The 18,585-nt window shown below is 39.4% G+C and overlaps 1 protein-coding gene across 2 annotated transcripts in view; it reads right to left on the bottom strand.

The window, feature by feature from the left end:
• plxna4 (plexin A4) overlaps positions 1–18,585 on the bottom strand; it is a 211,875-nt gene that overhangs the window by 75,073 nt on the left and 118,217 nt on the right. For both annotated transcript variants that reach the window (XM_084408408.1, XM_084408409.1), the window contains one exon: positions 11,772–11,903. In XM_084408408.1, the coding sequence (XP_084264534.1) occupies positions 11,772–11,903 (132 nt within the window). The remainder of the gene's footprint in view (positions 1–11,771; positions 11,904–18,585) is intronic.

The following is an 18,585-nucleotide window of genomic DNA, read 5'->3' on the forward strand; positions in this document are numbered from 1 at the left end:
AAGAAAATGCAGTCCTCTGAATGGCTTTAAAGGTATAGTTACATTTTCAGCTATTAGAGAAAGATAAAGAGCATAAGAGAAGAAAGCAGGGGGTGAAAAAGAGAGACCAGGAGGTTGCGACTGAAAGAGGGCATCCTTTGGAAGAGTGCTCCAGATGGCTCGATCTCGCTGCTGCGTCTGTGGTTCTAAATCCAGGAGAAAAGTCATTTCTCTCTTGTCACGCACACACGATGCCTGTCAGCTGGTCTCGGTGCCGCCACAAAGCCCCCCGTCACTCCCCGGCTGCACACCTGAATTTTCTTCCTCCATTTCACAGCTATGAAGAGGTAAATTATCAGGCATTGTGATAGAGCGCCTGCCTTAGCATAGGGGGCCTGAGAGACTTGCAGGTTAGGCCTTAGTGAGCAGAGAGGGAGATTGACTCTCATTACCTTTAGAAAATGATAAGGGTTTAGGAGCCGACCGTGAAATTCTCCCCTCTGATACGACAGGTTTCCTTCCTATTTATGAAAGAGCTTGTTGCGCTGTGGAAATGTCTGTCTCACGCTCTCTGTATGTGTGTGTGTGTGTGTGTGTGTGTATGTGTGTGTGTGTGTGTGTGTGTGTGTGTGAAATCACAGATTGTGAAGGCAGGAGCTTTCACAAAGCATCAGATCTGTATGCAACAGGCACACATGACTGATATAAATCTCTTAAATTAATAAGAGAGCAACCCACAGATGAAATTTATAATCTCATGTGTGAGTATGGATGTGTGTGTGTGTGTGTTCATACATACTTCAGTCAGCTAGGCATAAACCCCATCATCACACGTTGTGAACAGCAGGCTATTTTTAGGGCAGAAGCAGAGCCATCTGTCCGCACACCTCTCTTTTAATAATAATACTTGATAATATGAGATTTTTACATTCTGAAGAATAGTGTCTGCCAGTGCAAAACCTGCCACCACAATGCTTATGTGTTTGACAGGACATTGCAATTCTGTTGCTAAGATGTCCTGTGTGGTTTGTAGGGTGTTGTTTAGGTTATTCTGGATCATTATTGGCCTAAATCAAAACCTCACCCCCAAGTCTCTATTATATTCACATCTCTAGATATTGCTCAAATCCCTAAACTTAAAGGTGAAGCATGTCATTTTTGTGCCACTAGCATCGTCAACAGAATTGCATGCTTTCAAACGGGTTTTCGAACACCCAACTTCAATTGGTTAAAGTATATTAGCATAGACAAAATCAAGTGAGCATGCAACATTTTTGATCGCCCTCTTATTTCCATCACTTTTTGTTCTGTCTCAACTACATAATCCAACAGGTTCTCACTCCCAACTAGTCACATATTTACGCTTGGTCAGGACCCCTCACCGTCAGTTTTTAACAAACAGGGTACCCCCTTTAGCATCATTTTTCGATGCGTGTGAGAAGGTGTTGCAATATCACTAAAAGTGCAAAAGCCAAAATAACTACATTAAATATTTTTTGTATTTCAACAATGGTTATCATCATCATTACTATTATTAATAATAAATTAGGCTACTCTTATTTAACAGTTATTTTTAGTGAATCAAAAACACTGTTTACCGATTTACAAACAAATGATTCATTTGAGCCAGTCCTATTAATGAATCATGCAAAAAGACTCAAAATCATGTGAAAAAAAATTAGCAATTAAACTACATACAGTAGTTTGGGCCCTGTTGAAATTTTTTTACACGTGTTTTTGTAATGTTTTGTAAAGTTCCCTTTAAAATGTACTGCATTTTCAAGAATATGTAGACAAAATACACTATATATCTATAATAAATATATCCAAAAGGATCAGAATCAAATCAATTCAAAATCGAATCAAAAAATCTAAATCAGAAAAAAAAAAAAAAAAAAGCTAAATCTGTAATTCTTCCTAGGTAGCACATACTTTAATATGCCACGCACTTCCTGTTAGATGCAGTGAGTGAGTCTATGAATAGCGCACTCCGCTGGTGTAGAGTGGATATGCTATCTCTGCCGTAGCTACAGTAATACATGACTGTGAATTCTGCATTTTGTCTCAGTGGCCCACAACAGAGCGCACTTTAACACACTCCCCACGGCGATAGACAGAGACGGAGACAACAGGAGGAGGAAGACAAATGTGTCCAGAAAGAGGACTTCCCGCTGCCCTCTCGAGCTGGAAAAGGAGTGGCGCCGACTCAGGAATCTCATTATGTCGTAAATCTGTTAGATTATTAGTCATTTATCCGAGAGCTCTGTAAGAGGATAGAGACCAGCAGATAATGAGACAAACTGACAAATGACACTGCCCAACAGATTAATGCAGCCAAAAACTAGCTGCGAACGGAGGCAGCATTTTAAGGCATCATACGTCGGCTCGCTCTAAATGCTTTTAAAAGTGAGTCTGTGTGTGTATGCACGTTAACAACACTATATAAGAGCTTCCACAATACTTGTGACACTCCACCTAACAGTTTTCTGCTTGTCTATAGACTGAAACGCTGCATGTCAAATTAAAAGCAGACTCCTCATCACCTGTTTTGTAATACCTGGTCATCAAGCCTACTTTAATTACCCGACTAATCTAATCAAACAAAGTCCTCTTCCATTTCTTTCTCCCTATGAAAACCATCTGTAAATCCCACAGACCTGACTGACTGGCAGAGTTCCTCAGTCATCGAGGAGCGGAGCTGTGGTTTATTATGGAGTCTAATCCACTAGGCTCATCTGTAGCTCAACGTTCCTCTGCTGGCATTAACAAACTTCCTCTGACTCACCATTTCTTGCATGAAGAGAGATGACTATCTACTTAGCATTTATGTTTAATGTATGTTTAAACAATCAAACCGAACGTTTGAACTCACCTAAAACAGCTGCGTTGGACACCAGATATGAGAAACAGCATACTGTATATACAAGACAACGTATATTTAGTTGTGGTGAAATTTTTAATAACCGTCTTAATGAAAATATACAATTGAAGAAAGTTTTCTGTGAGTGTTAGGATTATAGTTAGGGATGGAAAATGTCATCTCATAATACAAATCAATGGAATTCTCCATTATGATCAAAAACAAACATGTGCGAGTGTGTGTGAGACAGTCGCCCTTATCAGCGGCATAATGTTGTGTTTTCAAGAACCGATGAGTCACAGAATCAACAGGCTTCAGGGAAGAAGTGACATTTGTTGTCATGTGACAGAACAATATCTGACATACAACACACTAAGCTCGACCCAGCCAATTATCTGCTGATCAAACATCAGTTGAGCTTCAGCCAATCACAGAGAAGCTATATATTTTGCGCGAGAGCATAAAACAAAATAAAAAGGAATACAATAATTTCAAGCATGTCAAACACAAAAACTGCAGCTAACACCAACGCAACTACACACTCATATTTAAATGAAATCTTCCCTCCGACACACTAACACAACCACACATGTAAAGACACAAGGCACACGTATCCCTCTCTTTCTGTATTTGCCCATTTTTGGATGTTTAACCACCAGTGAAGCAGAAGACAGATGACAACATCTCATCATAACTGATTTATGAAATGAATCCATCAATGTCCATCTTAAATGAATCTCACTGGTAACGCACGCACACACACACACAGCCTGGCTGACGAGAAATTTCATTGTGATTTGGGCATCAGAGGGGGTCATGAAAAGTGCATACGTGTATAGAGTGCTTGTCAGTGGAAGATGAACGCTGGTAATATGAGTTGCAATGTTCTCCTCTCTCATAGTAACAAACACAGCAGCACTGAGCTGTTGCCAACTTAATTACCATGTCTCATTAACGTGCCTCAAGTGTCAAATATATTTTATATATATATATATATATATATATATATATATATATATATATATATATATATATATATATAAAAACCCCATCTTAATCCATTTTAATGTTGCATATACTGACAGACACTAACACATTTATATTTAACATCATTGTGAGAATCTCCTACTGTCATGTATTGTTCATTAAGCAATTGATCCGATGTTGGATCGCTTTGTGTTCATACTGTTCTGGAAGTCAAGAATGGTCTACTTGAGGTCATTTCTTTATATTAAATTATAATATAAAGTAAAATCAAATTTTATAGATTTATTTTTAAATGAAGCACCTTTAAATTAAGCTGATTACTAGACTAACCATAACCCTTTCTGATAGTACACTATTCAGTCCCATCAGCTGGGTCCCCACAAAGCTGCACTTTTTTCTATATTCCTGGAGACATTTGGTGGAAATCTGACATGCATCCATCCCCAGAACCGCAGCAGATGCTCAGGTCTGGTAGCTGGTCATAGTCATGCTTAAACAGGCTGTGCCCTTCCATGCCCTGGGGGCTTCGCAGACGGAAAATACAATTATGTGCGCTGTGAACCCAGCCACTCTGTGTGCTAACTGGATTTACATTCAGGCCTTGATACTCCACTCCCGGCCGTCACACAAACATATCAGAGCTGATTCTGTCCAGACGACATCATTAGGCCTACAGGCACCAAAACCAAGAACCACATCACTAAACGCACTATAGAAAACAGATCAGAGTAGCCACACACACACACACACACACACACACACACACACACACACACACACACACACACACACACACACACACACACACACACACACACACACACACACACACACACACACACACACACACACACACAATGCTGAACTAACAACACTGACTTTCCCTCTCACCTTTTATTGCTCTTTCCTATAAACAGAGACATATTATAATATTTTATTGTGTTTAAAGGTGAAGTTGGTGATTTAACTATTTGCTTAAAAAACTGTTTTCTGAACACTCCTCATCTTCCACAGTATACACATACTTGTTACATGTGTTATTCTACAATATATACAGTGGGTACGGAAAGTATTCAGACCCCCTTAAATTTTTCACTCTTTGTTATATTGCAGCCATTTGCTAAAATCATTTAAGTACATTTTTTTTCCTCATTATTGTACACACAGCACCCCATATTGACAGAAAAACACAGAATTGTTGACATTTTTGCACATTTATTAAAAAAGAAAAACTGAAATATCACATGGTCCTAAGTATTCAGACCCTTTGCTCAGTATTTAGTAGAAGCACCCTTTTGATCTAATACAGCCATGAGTCTTTTTGGGAAAGATGCAACAAGTTTTTCACACCTGGATTTGGGTATCCTCTGCCATTCCTCCTTGCAGATCCTCTCCAGTTCTGTCAGGTTGGATGGTAAACGTTGGTGGACAGCCATTTTCAGGTCTCTCCAGAGATGCTCAATTGGGTTTAAGTCAGGGCTCTTGGTGCGTTCAAGTCATCTCGTATAGATCGTATTTACGAGTTGAACGCACTTGAACGCCACCACAATGTCGTAAATACCAGTGGGGAGCTCGGGATTTTCCCTAAGCTCCGATCTTTACGAGTTGGGGGCGTGTCAGTGATTAACATGGCGGAATACACAATACGTAAAGGTATTTAGCTGTGATATTGTCAGGCTTTTCTATTTACAGCGCAGTTAGCTAATCGCCAACACAGAATATGATAGAATTATAATATAACTATGCAACATGTAACGATGAGTTGGCAGTGGCTTCATAAATTAATTAAAAACATAAAAATACAAAGTACACCTGATGCACATTTCTTTGTTCTTCATTTTCTAGAACAAGAGTTTAAGAACCTTATTGTATTTTTGTGTAATTAATTAAGAGAAAGTACACAGCCATCTTGCTCCGACGAAAGTGACTAGAACGCACATGCCGTTATAAGCACGACTTCCCACCTCGTACGTACGAACTTCCCAGGAGGACTTGAATGCACCATCTGGCTGGGCCATTCAAGAACAGTCACGGAGTTGTTGTGAAGCCACTCCTTCGTTATTTTAGCTGTGTGCTTAGGGTCATTGTCTTGTTGGAAGGTGAACCTTCGGCCCAGTCTGAGGTCCAGAGCACTCTGGAGAAGGTTTTCGTCCAGGATATCCCTGTACTTGGCCGCATTCATCTTTCCCTCGATTGCAACCAGTCGTCCTGTCTCTGCAGCTGAAAAACACCCCCACAGCATGATGCTGCCACCACCATGCTTCACAGTTGAGACTGTATTGGACAGGTGATGAGCAGTGCCTGGTTTTCTCCAGCTCTAGGAAGGGTTCTGGTCGTCCCAAACGTCTTCCATTTAAGGATTATGGAGGCCACTGTGCTCTTAGGAACCTTAAGTGCAGCAGAATTTTTTTTGTAACCTTGGCCAGATCTGTGCCTTGCCACAATTCTGTCTCTGAGCTCTTCAGGCAGTTCTTTTGACCTCATGATTCTCATTTGCTCTGACATGCACTGTGAGCTGTAAGGTCTTATATAGACAGGTGTGTGGCTTTCCTAATCAAGTCCAATCAGTATAATCAAACACAGCTGGACTCAAATGAAGGTGTAGAACCATCTCAAGGATGATCAGAAGAAATGGACAGCACCTGAGTTAAATATATGAGTGTCACAGCAAAGGGTCTGAATACTTAGGACCATGTGATATTTCAGTTTTTCTTTTTTAATAAATGTGCAAAAATGTCAACAATTCTGTGTTTTTCTGTCAATATGGGGTGCTGTGTGTACAATAATGAGGAAAAAAATGAACAAATGATTTTAGCAAATGGCTGCAATATAACAAAGAGTGAAAAATTTAAGGGGGCCTGAATACTTTCCGTACTGGCATGTGTGTGTCTATTTGAAACTCCTTTAATCACAATCAGCATTTCAGGAGAAATGCCTTTGTTCTCGATGACTAAAATTCCCCGAAAGTTTGCCAAAAGCATCCAGACATCCTGAGTACTTCTTTTCACTCAAACACAATGGGCTACAGTCTAAGTAGGCCACTGCAATAACACAACGAAACGTTCTCAAGATCCGGATGTCACAACGGGGGATTGGCAGAGAACGTTGCATATGGGACCGCCGTTAAATGGCAGCTCGTAATTGAAATTAAAGGTCGTCTTTATTAAACCTGTTCTGATGAGGTGGCAGATGCCTTATCCCACCTATGAATGCCCAGAGCTGATCTGCAATGAAAGAGTTTGACTTTGAGCTGTTTGGCTGGTGTGAGAGACACTTAAATTATTAACACTTACACTACCTGCAGTTTCAACTTGCCCTACATGAATTATGAATATGCTGCAAGCATGAGAGTGTATAGAAGCCACTGTCTCCAGCCTGCTTTGTGACATAGCTGTAATAAAAAACACACAGAGACAAAAAAATCTATTTAATTTCCCTGCAAACAGGGAAACGAACATCAATTCTTCAGATTTAAACGAAGCCATTGAAGCAACAATTGTCTTAAATTGCGGACAGAGCATTCTAGGGTAGGACAAAGCCCAGGCGTACGTGCTCACCTCCGACGGGTTTTGCACAAAAGACAGATCCGAAAATCCGGTGTAAAATGACAGTAAACTGCAAGAGAGAAGAACACAACTTGCATTTGGATGGTACTTAGACAACAAAAGGCTTTAATGTGCCAAGACCAGTAATTTGTGTAACTCCATTGAGCTCTGAACTTCACTGTCATTCGTTTAATGCAGCAGGAACTATAGCTGAGGCCTCTGTCATTAGCACACACAGCTGTCCCTCTGACCACACACACGCGTCTGACGCTGACATTGTCTAAAGTTACAATAAAAACACTTAGCCCTAGAAGAAAGGATGACAAATGTGGACAAAAAGCCAAGCACAATAATTAGCTGTAAGCTCTGATAACTGTAATCTGCATCACTCTCAACAGACAGTCTGGCCCCTTTCCTTAAAAAGACATTTATCTTGCTGTTTAAAATGATACAGGAAAGTAGCCAGATTTAATTAGAGGGATAATCAGGGGATTAATTAGAAAGAGAAAGTAAGAGAGGGAGAGAGAAAGAGACAGAGAGAGAAGGAAGCAAAAAAAAAAAAAAAAAAAAAAGTGATCAGCAAAGGTAGAGGTTGCTCTATTGTTAAAATTAAGTCACCTTATAATTTACAGTAAAAGATAATGGTCCAGCGTTGGTTATAATTCATTAGAAAATATTTAAATTATCTATCCAAGTGTGTCACCTTTCTGCATGAATTATATACTATACATGTCTCTTTTTAGTTCAAAGATTATAATTGAAAGAATATAATTTCCAACCATTTTATCGAAAGTGCCGTACTTAATGCACCACTTTTGTCAGTAATTTAGATTTTTTAAATTATGTCGTCAGAAGCCACAATTGTATCCAACAGTGCCCACCCACTTTTATTCGGTGGCCTTGGTTTCGGAAGTATTTTTGACAAAGACATTTTTATAAAGTCTCTGTTAAAGTATTATAAACCATGAATCATCCCCAAACCAGAATATGTTGCTTATGTATGTAGAACTACCATTTTAATTTTTTTGGCAAAATATACATACTGTATATACAAATATATTTAAGAAGTTAGAGAGCGAACATCATTTGCAGTGCTTCATGGGAGTGGGTGGGCGCTAAAGAGTTATTTTGGCATGATGTGCTTTCGATTCTATGACTGGTGGAGATTTCTTTGTAAATAATGGTTTATAATTCCTGGTTAAAAACTACATTACCCATGATTCTACAAAGTTGAAGTTATTAACTGTTGACTGTGGAATATAAAGACCGCCATATAGAATTAGGGTCCAGGGTCAAAGGTGACTTAACATAAGATCTTAAAATAAAAACATTTTACTGCAGTGGACTTCATGTATCAGACGGCTCATACAGTATTACCTCAACAGGCCAGGTTTCATGGGAACCGTGATCAGTGCTGTACTCACAGCTGACCTCAGCAATGACTCCGTAAGGGGCACTATGGGCTCTCGAACCCAGCAAAACTTGAGCTCTGTTCAACCAATCAGCCTTAACCACACAGATAACCCAGACCATCTCAGCTCCCAAACACTATCATTCCCTGCCTCTTAATCCCTCACATTCCCTCCCTCTATCTCTTTCACTCTGTCTTTAAGGCTGGACCAGCAGGAGATTATCGACCTACTGTCCTTATTTTTCCTGCTCCGCTCTCCCGCTGGGAATTTATATGACAGCGTGTGCTCATGATTGTTCTAGTATACATTAAATCTGGGATGTAGGCAGTAAATGCGGAAAAAAACAATCATGTTCCAGTTTACTAAACCTATTATTTTTCTTTTACATTTTTAATACAAAAAGAGCAGTCACAGGTGTATCATGCTGAACTTCCAAGCAGCCCCCAAGCTTTACTATTACACAGAGACCACAGGACCGCCTCACAAATGTAATACACACAGACACACAAAAAAAGAATAATGAAAAAAAAAAAAAGTGAGTGTACAGTATACAGTGAAAGTGTACGTGTGAAAGAGTTTAAGGTACACAAGGGTAAATGTTTTAAGTGGTGAAGGTTTTGTGTGTGTGTGTGTGTGTGTGTGTGTGTGCGCGCGCGCGCGCGTGCAAGAGTGGAGCAGATGCACTAGGCTCAATCACAAAAACAGTCATGAGAATTTCTGCATTTTGTTATCAGTCATAAATATTAATGCGGACATCTCAACCACAGAGCTAGAGACAAACTGTGAGAGTGGGATAGGCAGACAGAGAGAGACTAAGACAAAGAAGCAAGCCAAAAAAATGGCATGTCTCTGTTATTCACAGCAAAACAAACGAAAATGTAAACACAGAAATGAGTGAGTGAGATCTGAATCCGTGCAAATATATAAAAAACTACTGTATCAAAGCAATAAAGCAGTTCACTGGAAAATTCAGTGAAAGTTTCAATAGAATTATTCAAACTGGAAGTCTTTCTGTGATTCACACTGTTTATGTCCAGCCACGAGTATAACACAGTTTTGGCATTATTTTATTTCACATTCATTCAAGATCACAACTCAGGTGAAATATAATTTGGTTTGCTGTAGTGCTGTAGATTCAGCAGCGGTGCTAGTGATGCAAGAAGCATTGTGTTACATCATAGATCATTAAATTTTAAAGCAAACTAGAATAAATCTTTCAGTGTGCATGTGTGTACATGTGTGCTGGAGGGGGGAAAGATATACAGGTGGGATGAGAGAATGCATGTTCACTAAATAGCTTCTAAATATATGCATGATTCCCCAGTAGATGTGATCCCCTGATGTTTGGGACTAAACAGAAACCAGACGACAACTCTCTAACTGGGCTAATAGGCTAATTGCAACAGGGTGAGATTATTCACTGGCAAAACACCACAGGTCCAGCTCTGGTATTTATTCACGTCAAAGAAAACACCATCTTTCATTTCCCATAAGACTTGAGTAGATGATCATGGCCTAGTTTTAAACCAGACTTTCAACTTGTCTTAAATTATGTTTGCAGCATAGCGAAAGTTGGTGAGAGTGACCAAAACTGCCTGGATTCTAGTTTAACATCTGAATTGATGTGGCAAATCATTAAGATGTAGGAAATATTGTGTTCTGGTGTAAGAGTCAAGGTGAGGTCACTTTGCAAAAAAGGTCTATTGTCAATAGTGTAGCCATGTGTGAAGCACAGCTCACACAGAAGTCACTTTCTCGTTTTCAGTTTTCGGGTTTACCCATTTTCTGTCTAAGCCGTTTTCTGTTGGTCAATTTGTAAAATCTATGTGATCAACTTGAATCAGTATCAAAATCTGCATTGAACTAAAAAATCCTGATCACGTGGATTCCAATTAAAGAGCGAAATCCAGTCAGAGCAAAGGTAAATGTGACTACACCTTCAGCTGTAAACAGGAAGTCCAAACACAATTTCTAAAACTATTTAGTAGTAACTTTTGCAGACTAGGCAATTTACAAGTTGTGTCCAGCCAATGTGATTGACTAGCTCTTCCTGAGCTATGCCTCAAATCCCAGGATGCCGTCGTCCACTGACCCTCACTGCTAGTGAAGTGGATTTTACTGAATGAGATTTCAGATTTATTGCCATTGCTATAAATCGTGACATTGCCTGACCATCCGCTTTCAGGCGGGAGTGTGACATTACAGAAGCAGTGTATTGAAGTAAAAGGATTTGTGGGTAAAAATGTCGGCTTGAATTTGCCTTGATATTCAAACTAACTATTGGGATTTTTTAACCGTTTGTAAGTATGTGTGTGTGTAAGAGAGAGAGAACTGAAAGCCTTAAATCCAGGTGATAAGTGCAGACAAGAGTGTTCGGGGTAATATAAAAGAATGGAGAACACCTCATCTAGGGGTCAGAGGTCAAAGGTTAAAACACCTAATTGTCACATTAAGAACAATTTAAGCGTTATCTTGATTCATGCAGCAGACATGATAAACAGTGTAGGACTGTGTAGGACCTGGACATAGGTGGCATGAAACGCTATATTGGGTAAATATTTATGTCACAAGAAAAGCCCGGATGACAGGTTATCTGAGTTGGGATGTTTTTACAGCACTAAGTGCATGCAGTGTTTTTCTGATTTCGACATTTACAAGCTTCAGTAGTGCTAAAGATATCAGGGACAGAGCCAAATCTCCTCCATTACACCGATTGGGCCATTTTGAGCAGGCATATACTAATGTGTAAATTGTGTGTGTATTTTTGACACAGTGAGTGAAAATTTAATTCACTAAACCATCACCTGTCACTTTTTATAATATGAAATGTCCTATCTTCTCTTTGGCTGTCCAAGCGCATCTCTCAGGCTGTAATTACAGTAAGTGAAACCCACAAATTCTGGTATAATTTTATCGCTCACTCTTTCCCAGCTTACATGTGCTGCGTAAATCCTGATGCATTTTGGGCAAATGGTAGCAGTGACTCACCTGTGACTCTGACATCACATACACAAAGTGCTGATCGGCAGAGAAGGCCATGTCTCTCAGGATCGGCCCATTGTCGACCACCTGGATGGTTTCGTACTGCAAAGCACCATAGGTAGGACCATCTACCCGAATCTGAAAGGAGAGAGAATAAAGACACTGTGTTACTCGACCATTTATCCGTTAGTAACATGTGAAAGAGACAGAGGCTGTGTCCAAAATCACACCCATACCCTTAAATACAGCACTATTTGAGGGGACAGCTATTTGTAGTGGAGTCCGAAACCAAAGTGGACGTTATCAAGCGCACTCATTAAATCCCACAATGCAACGGAATAACAAGTATACAACCGATGTACGCTTAATGGCTAGAAAATACCCATAATGCACTGTGAGAGTCGTGCATCGAATGAATTCTCACGTCTGACCAGAAGATGCCGTCCGCAGCTGAATCATCCACCCAATCCACTTTCCAAACCGCTGGTCTAATGTGGCAACAGCATAAAATCAAACAGGTATAAATTCCTTTTTAATCGATTATTAAATAGTTAATTAAGGTTATACATGCTAGTTTCCATGACAGAGTTCAAGATAAATCTTTTCATTACTACTGGAGCTGCCAGTTTGCTAAGTTTCAAATGATCATTTAACAGCAAGCATAAACTATTTAAAACAGGCAGTCCTTCCGGCGCACTCACTCACTCACTCACTTGGTTCGAATTCACTCGACCATATTAATGAAGTAATGTAAGGAATGGTGAATAAGGTTGTAGGGGGTGATTTTGAACACAACCAGAGTAAAGCAGAGGGGAAGGGAAAAGAGTTGTTAAGTTGTTAGACAGCTGTAGGCGACGTTACGTGCCATAAATTGCAGGTTCAGCAGAGAGCTGTAACATTCTCACACAGTTGGACTGCAGTGATGGAGGTCTCATGACTATATCTGAACATCTGTTGTTGCTGACGCAAAAGAGCACACTCGCACTCTGTTCTGGTCTAGATATAACCCTAGCCTCCCTCCAGACTACATCTTCCAACCAAACACAGTCACTAAAGGGCCCTTTGAGAACTAAAGTCTTTATACCTGCCATTACACATTACAATACACCTGATAACCCATTATGAAAGAATGAATGAGCTATTTCCCTTCCCTTTTTGACACTAAACAGTTTAGGAGATATCATGTCCATTCCTATCTGAATAAACCGTTTTATCTCTGCGTTTATGGCCTGGACTCCCATCAGACCTCAAGTCCTGTCAACCTAAGATCATATTACCACAAGAGACGTATAAAATAATTTTGTGGCACCACTTCAAAAAGTCCCTCCCTGAGTCTCTGTAAAGTTTAAGTGTTCCCTTTGGCTTTGCACTCCCTTTCTCTGGGGCTTCTTGTACTGTATGCTGAGGGTCACAAACAAAAAGGAAAAAAGCGCTAGAACAAAAGAAGAGAACAGAAGGGAAAGGGGCGAAAGAAAGCAAAAACCCTTCACACGAGGCAAAGCCTTATTCAGCAAGAAGGTTATCTAATCTCCCCAATCGAGGGCTGGTTAATTTGGCAGGGATTGGGTTTCGGCCAGGAAGGGCTGCAGTGTTTGGGATGGCAGCGTGTGGACAGTGGAAGAATGAACTGCAGGAGGGCTTGCGAAGCCCCGGTCGAGCCCCGAGAGAGATACATGGAGTGGTCCGACAGATCACTGGAGGGATGGCCATTATCACAACCGTAGATAAACAAATTAGCCCAAGGGGATGACTATTAGCATGTCTGTTAGCGTTAGCACGGAGGAATAATAGGAGAGTATCTGATCACAGATAGAGTAAGAAAAAAAGAAAAAAAGAAGAAGCTAAATCAACAATGCTAATATAGGCTACATAAAATACACAAGACAACAGAGCGACACCGGACAATTAGAGGCCCTCAAGCAGCAGTTCATTAGTCCTAAAGTACATCAGTTTTTATTAATGTATTAGCAACATTTTATTTTATGATTATAAATTGCTGAATTCCTAAGCCTTGAACAAAACAATATACTTTTCTCCCTTTCATTTCAATATCAATAAAGTGGATTATATTCTTTAAATCCTGATTGGATTACACCACTAATCTGTGAATCACACAATCATTTAGATTTAATTCTAGTTCAAAGCCATGGCTCTGACACCATTTATACAGCTGTTGTTATCTCACCCTCAATTTCACACTTTCTGTGTGTTTGTACAAAAAAAAAAACTTAAAAAACTTAAACTTCTGTAATGCATTACCATTACTATGTGTTGCAGACTGTCTTAAAATAGAAGAACTCTTTAATTTTGGAGTAGAAGTAAGCCTGCACATTTCCGCTCCATGCATTGTGCTCTGTGGGACCTCAGGTACACACTAACCACTGCAGTGTCTCAAAACATCCCCCTAGTGGCCATGGACTGTAAAAACAGTGGCCAGTCATGTGAGACAATATGTGGGGTTACAAAATAAATGATAGTGATTAAATGTGGTCAAGGTTAAATTACAAAGAACATTGATGGTTAACAGCTATTTTTCCAGAATTTACATCAAGGTCACTCGATTATGCATGATAAAAGTGCTTTTAGTATTATAGTTTTTTTCATTTTTTTATTCAGTATATGAATGAAAAAGGATGATGAAGTTAATATCACAGCATTGCTCATTTGTAACACTTGATATAGATCAGAGGTTAAAGCATCACACTGTCATAGGGCAGTGTAGTAGAGAATGGCAGGCTAGTTAAGATCAGCCAAGCGAACAGCAAACAGAAGGAGAGGTGATGAAGGAGGCCATAACCACAGGAGCTCTGCAGCTTCATAATGTGGGCAGGACTCTACCCAGCATCCATGGAAACGGCAATTTCCTCTGGTTCAAAACAACTTCATCTTAAGCCCTGGTATCAGGCCAGTGATATTACTAGAGATTAAGACTGATGGTGTAGTAGACTATATTCTCAAAAACTGTGGGATGAATTCACTAAAACAGTTGGAGACTATTAGGCGTGGTATCCCAAAACTGCGTCTTATTCAATGAAGAGCCTTACTTTTTTACCCTCCAGCTATAGTAGATGATGAATACAGAACTTTATCACTTTTCCACTCAGAATATTCACCAAGCAGGTTTTGTCATTATGTATGTGAAACATTTTTCTTGAAATCTTTTTATTTTATTGAATCCTTTTAGGTTAACTTAGAGCTTTCTTTAAACTAACTTGATTTAAAAAAAGAATGCAATTCCTTCTGGATTCATGTTGTCACTAGTCTTGTAAGTGTATTTAACCTTGTTTGATTCATAATACTATGATAACAATATTAAATAATGAAAATAATAATAATAATAATAATAATAATATAATAAATTACATTGATTTACATACACATATATACATATACATATATATACACACACACATATACAGTGAGGAAAATAAATATTTGAACACCCTGCTTTTTTGCAAGTTCTCCCACTTGGAAATCATGGAGGGGTCTGAAATTGTCATCGTAGGTGCATGTCCACTGTGAGAGACATAATCTAAAAAAAAAAATCTGTATCATACAAATAAATAGTTAAAAAATCATATATTGTGATTTCTGGATTTTTTTTTAGATTATGTCTCTCACAGTGGACATGCACCTACGATGACAATTTCAGACCCCTCCATGATTTCCAAGTGGGAGAACTTGCAAAAAAGCAGGGTGTTCAAATACTTATTTTCCTCACTGTATATATATATATATATATATATATATATATATATATATATATATATATTAGGGGTGGCACGGTTCACAAAACCCACGGTTCGGTTCGTATCACGGTTTTAGGGTCACGGTTTTCGGTTCTGTACGGTTCTTGTTGTTATTTTTTTCTTTTAATCTTTAACACTCCAAAAATGTACTTCAGCATATGATATATAGCTTAATTATCTAATTATTAATTGATTTATTTCATAAATGGGGTGTGTTTGCAAAACGCAGCTTCTCATTTCCCATTTCGAAGTAATATAGTGAGTGAGCGGTCACCGTGAGGAAACTTTCAGTGGCCCTGGAGGTCCATCCATCTGGAGAGCTACGTGGGCTGTGTCGGACAGTTCTTTGTCAATTTCTCCTCGTGTCTCGTCATCATAGGCGTAATTTGCGGGTGGGACATGTACCCCAGGGTCGATATTGTCCCCACCACTTTTGAAATATCTCGCGGCACGGATGTACCAATACAAATAATTAAAACATCTCCAGTTAACTGGCAAATTATTCGTTTCGTTCGGTTGTTAAATAAGAAGCAATCTAGTGCTGAAATTTGTTTTTTTTAATCAAGTGATCAAAGTGCTCGTTGCCGCTGCGATCAGTGGCGCTGATAGTGTTCTCTTGTGGCTCGCGCACACGCCGCAGTCTTCACTCGGACGCGCGCTTCAATCCGTTGAGAAGACTCTCTATTCGTTCCGGTGAAATCACAAAGCAAAATTCACACAAATCTGTCCCTGCTTGATATACAACCACTGATAAACATAATCGGTTTTGATGAACCTATGACACGCTTGGCAAGAGTTCTGCCACTGGACTATTAAAGTAGGCTACATTTGTGAAACAGTCGACCTATGTATTTATTCACGTGAAAAAACAACATAGTGGAGTAGATCTCATTAAACGTCTAAGTAAACCCAGTGTACTATTTAAATCGATTGCTGGACATCATAATGTTATTCTACATACATCTGATTTATGATTTAGCATTGTATTAGCACGGGCACGAGGCTACATTGCGCATGCGTCGAAGTCGAACCGTGCGACGCACACACGCACCGAACCGCGACAAGCGAACCGAACGGTTCGGATGTTTTTTCATGAACCGTGCCACCCCAAATATATATATATAGTATGTAAATAAATGTAATTTTTATATAACTGCCTGCCTACAAAAATTCAGGAGCATTTATTTATTGATTTGAATGGAAATATTTTCCATTGTGGTACATTTCAATGCAAAGTATAAACACATCATGCAATCCCCACTCAATCAAACTCCTTTCAATCGGCACTCCTGTGCTATCCGACTAGTGATGGCTGCTCTTTCAAACTCAGATTTTTATTCTCTATCTAGCATTTTCCATTGACTTCAGAAAAATTTGCATAAGTATGTAAGCCCCCATCTCAGGAGAACGCTTTACTTTTGCACCGGCAGGCACAAGGCAGCCCTTGCAAAAGCTAGCTGTTAACTTAAGCATTTTGCAGAGGAAAAAAGCGATAGAACTCTTTACAAACCCTAAATTTAACCTTGGCAATAGCAAGTCTTGTGATCTTTCAGTGAGCTTTTCTTCCACAAGCTGCAGTCACTTGGGAGGTGTTCCTTCTGTTTCCTTTAAAATGAGTGTGAGATAGCCCACACTCTCCATTTGTGAGGGCAACAGCGGTGCCACAAATACACCACTCACACAGAGAGCAGAAGTCTGTTCGCCATGGAACACGGGATGCTTCTGGTTGCCCATTACATTACGGCTCAGAACGAGCCTACACTGATATAGAACAAAGCTGAGAAGAGGCACTGAGTCACTGAAGTGCTGTGACAAAAGAAAACTACAAATAACTTCAACAGAGCTGACAGTACAAACTCGTGGGACACCAGACACCAGGCAGTGTTTGGGTGAAGGCCACTACGATTAAGGCAGTGTGCTGACGCTCCCTCGAGAGTTCCTTTAGAAGCAAGAGCCACTCTGATGCACAGATATTGATCTATGACATTCAAACCCCAACTATAACAAAAATAGAGCTGCACGTGTCGACATCTGTAAGCAGATCGGCCTCGCTACCGTGAGTGACTCTGTGTCAAGACGTTGAGATTGTTTTCTGTTTTTTTTTTTTTTGTCAAATCCCCTGAGAGAGTTTGAGATAGAACCTGCACATCAGCACTCTTAACGCACTGGGAGATCTTGACGTGTTCCAGCCTGCTATAGACAAGGAAAGTGGAACGAAAGGTTTGCTTTGTTTTCGACGCCTCCATTGGCTGAGTCGGAGTGTGCTGTAGTAAACAGCGAGAGTGGGTGGACTGGGAAGTCTCTTAATGTCAATCAATGCTGAAAGAAAACTGCAAATTCCCATTTTGCAACATCAATACTTAGCTGAAGGCGACTGGGTTTGCAAAATTAACTTGAATGGGCTGACGCTAAGCTGGGGAATTAAAGATGATCATGTCCTGAAAAACCATTGTCTGGTGTCATGGTTATCACTAAGTATTAGGCAATAAAGAAATGAGATGATTTCAGTGGGGAATAAAGATTTTTGTGGTCAGGGTCTCTAGACTGCAGAAAACAAATTTAGGGCCAAATTCACTCATGTCTGTGGAGTGCTATATTAAACAAAAAATTATTGCATTTACATTTATTCATTTAGCTTGCAAATGAGGGAAAATATATGTGTTCATTGAAATTCTTTGGGATGTGCTGGAGTAGACTTAACAGAGTGCTTGACTGGAAATAAATGTCCCTACATGGTCAAGAAATGAAAAGCTACACACTGCATCAGGTAGGTTTAAAAGAACTGTTGCCAAACATATACAGTAACATGCTAGAAAAATAATCACTGCAATAATGATCCAATCATAGACTCTTAAGCATTTTACTATTTAAATCCAAACAGTTGTTTTTTAGTTTTTTAGTTTTAGCTGGGCAGTGTATAAAAACATGAAATGCTGTACAACTTGAAGTTGAAGAATGTGTATATAATAAAATTATATATGATTTTTAATCATAATACACATTCACACTTTTTTTATTTTTATATAAACATTCGCAAAAAAAATCAATTCATCTTTCTAAAATGGTTTCTA

This window comes from Rutilus rutilus, assembly GCF_951802725.1.
Source record: "Rutilus rutilus genome assembly, chromosome: 4".
In the NCBI taxonomy this organism is placed as follows: domain Eukaryota; kingdom Metazoa; phylum Chordata; class Actinopteri; order Cypriniformes; family Leuciscidae; genus Rutilus; species Rutilus rutilus.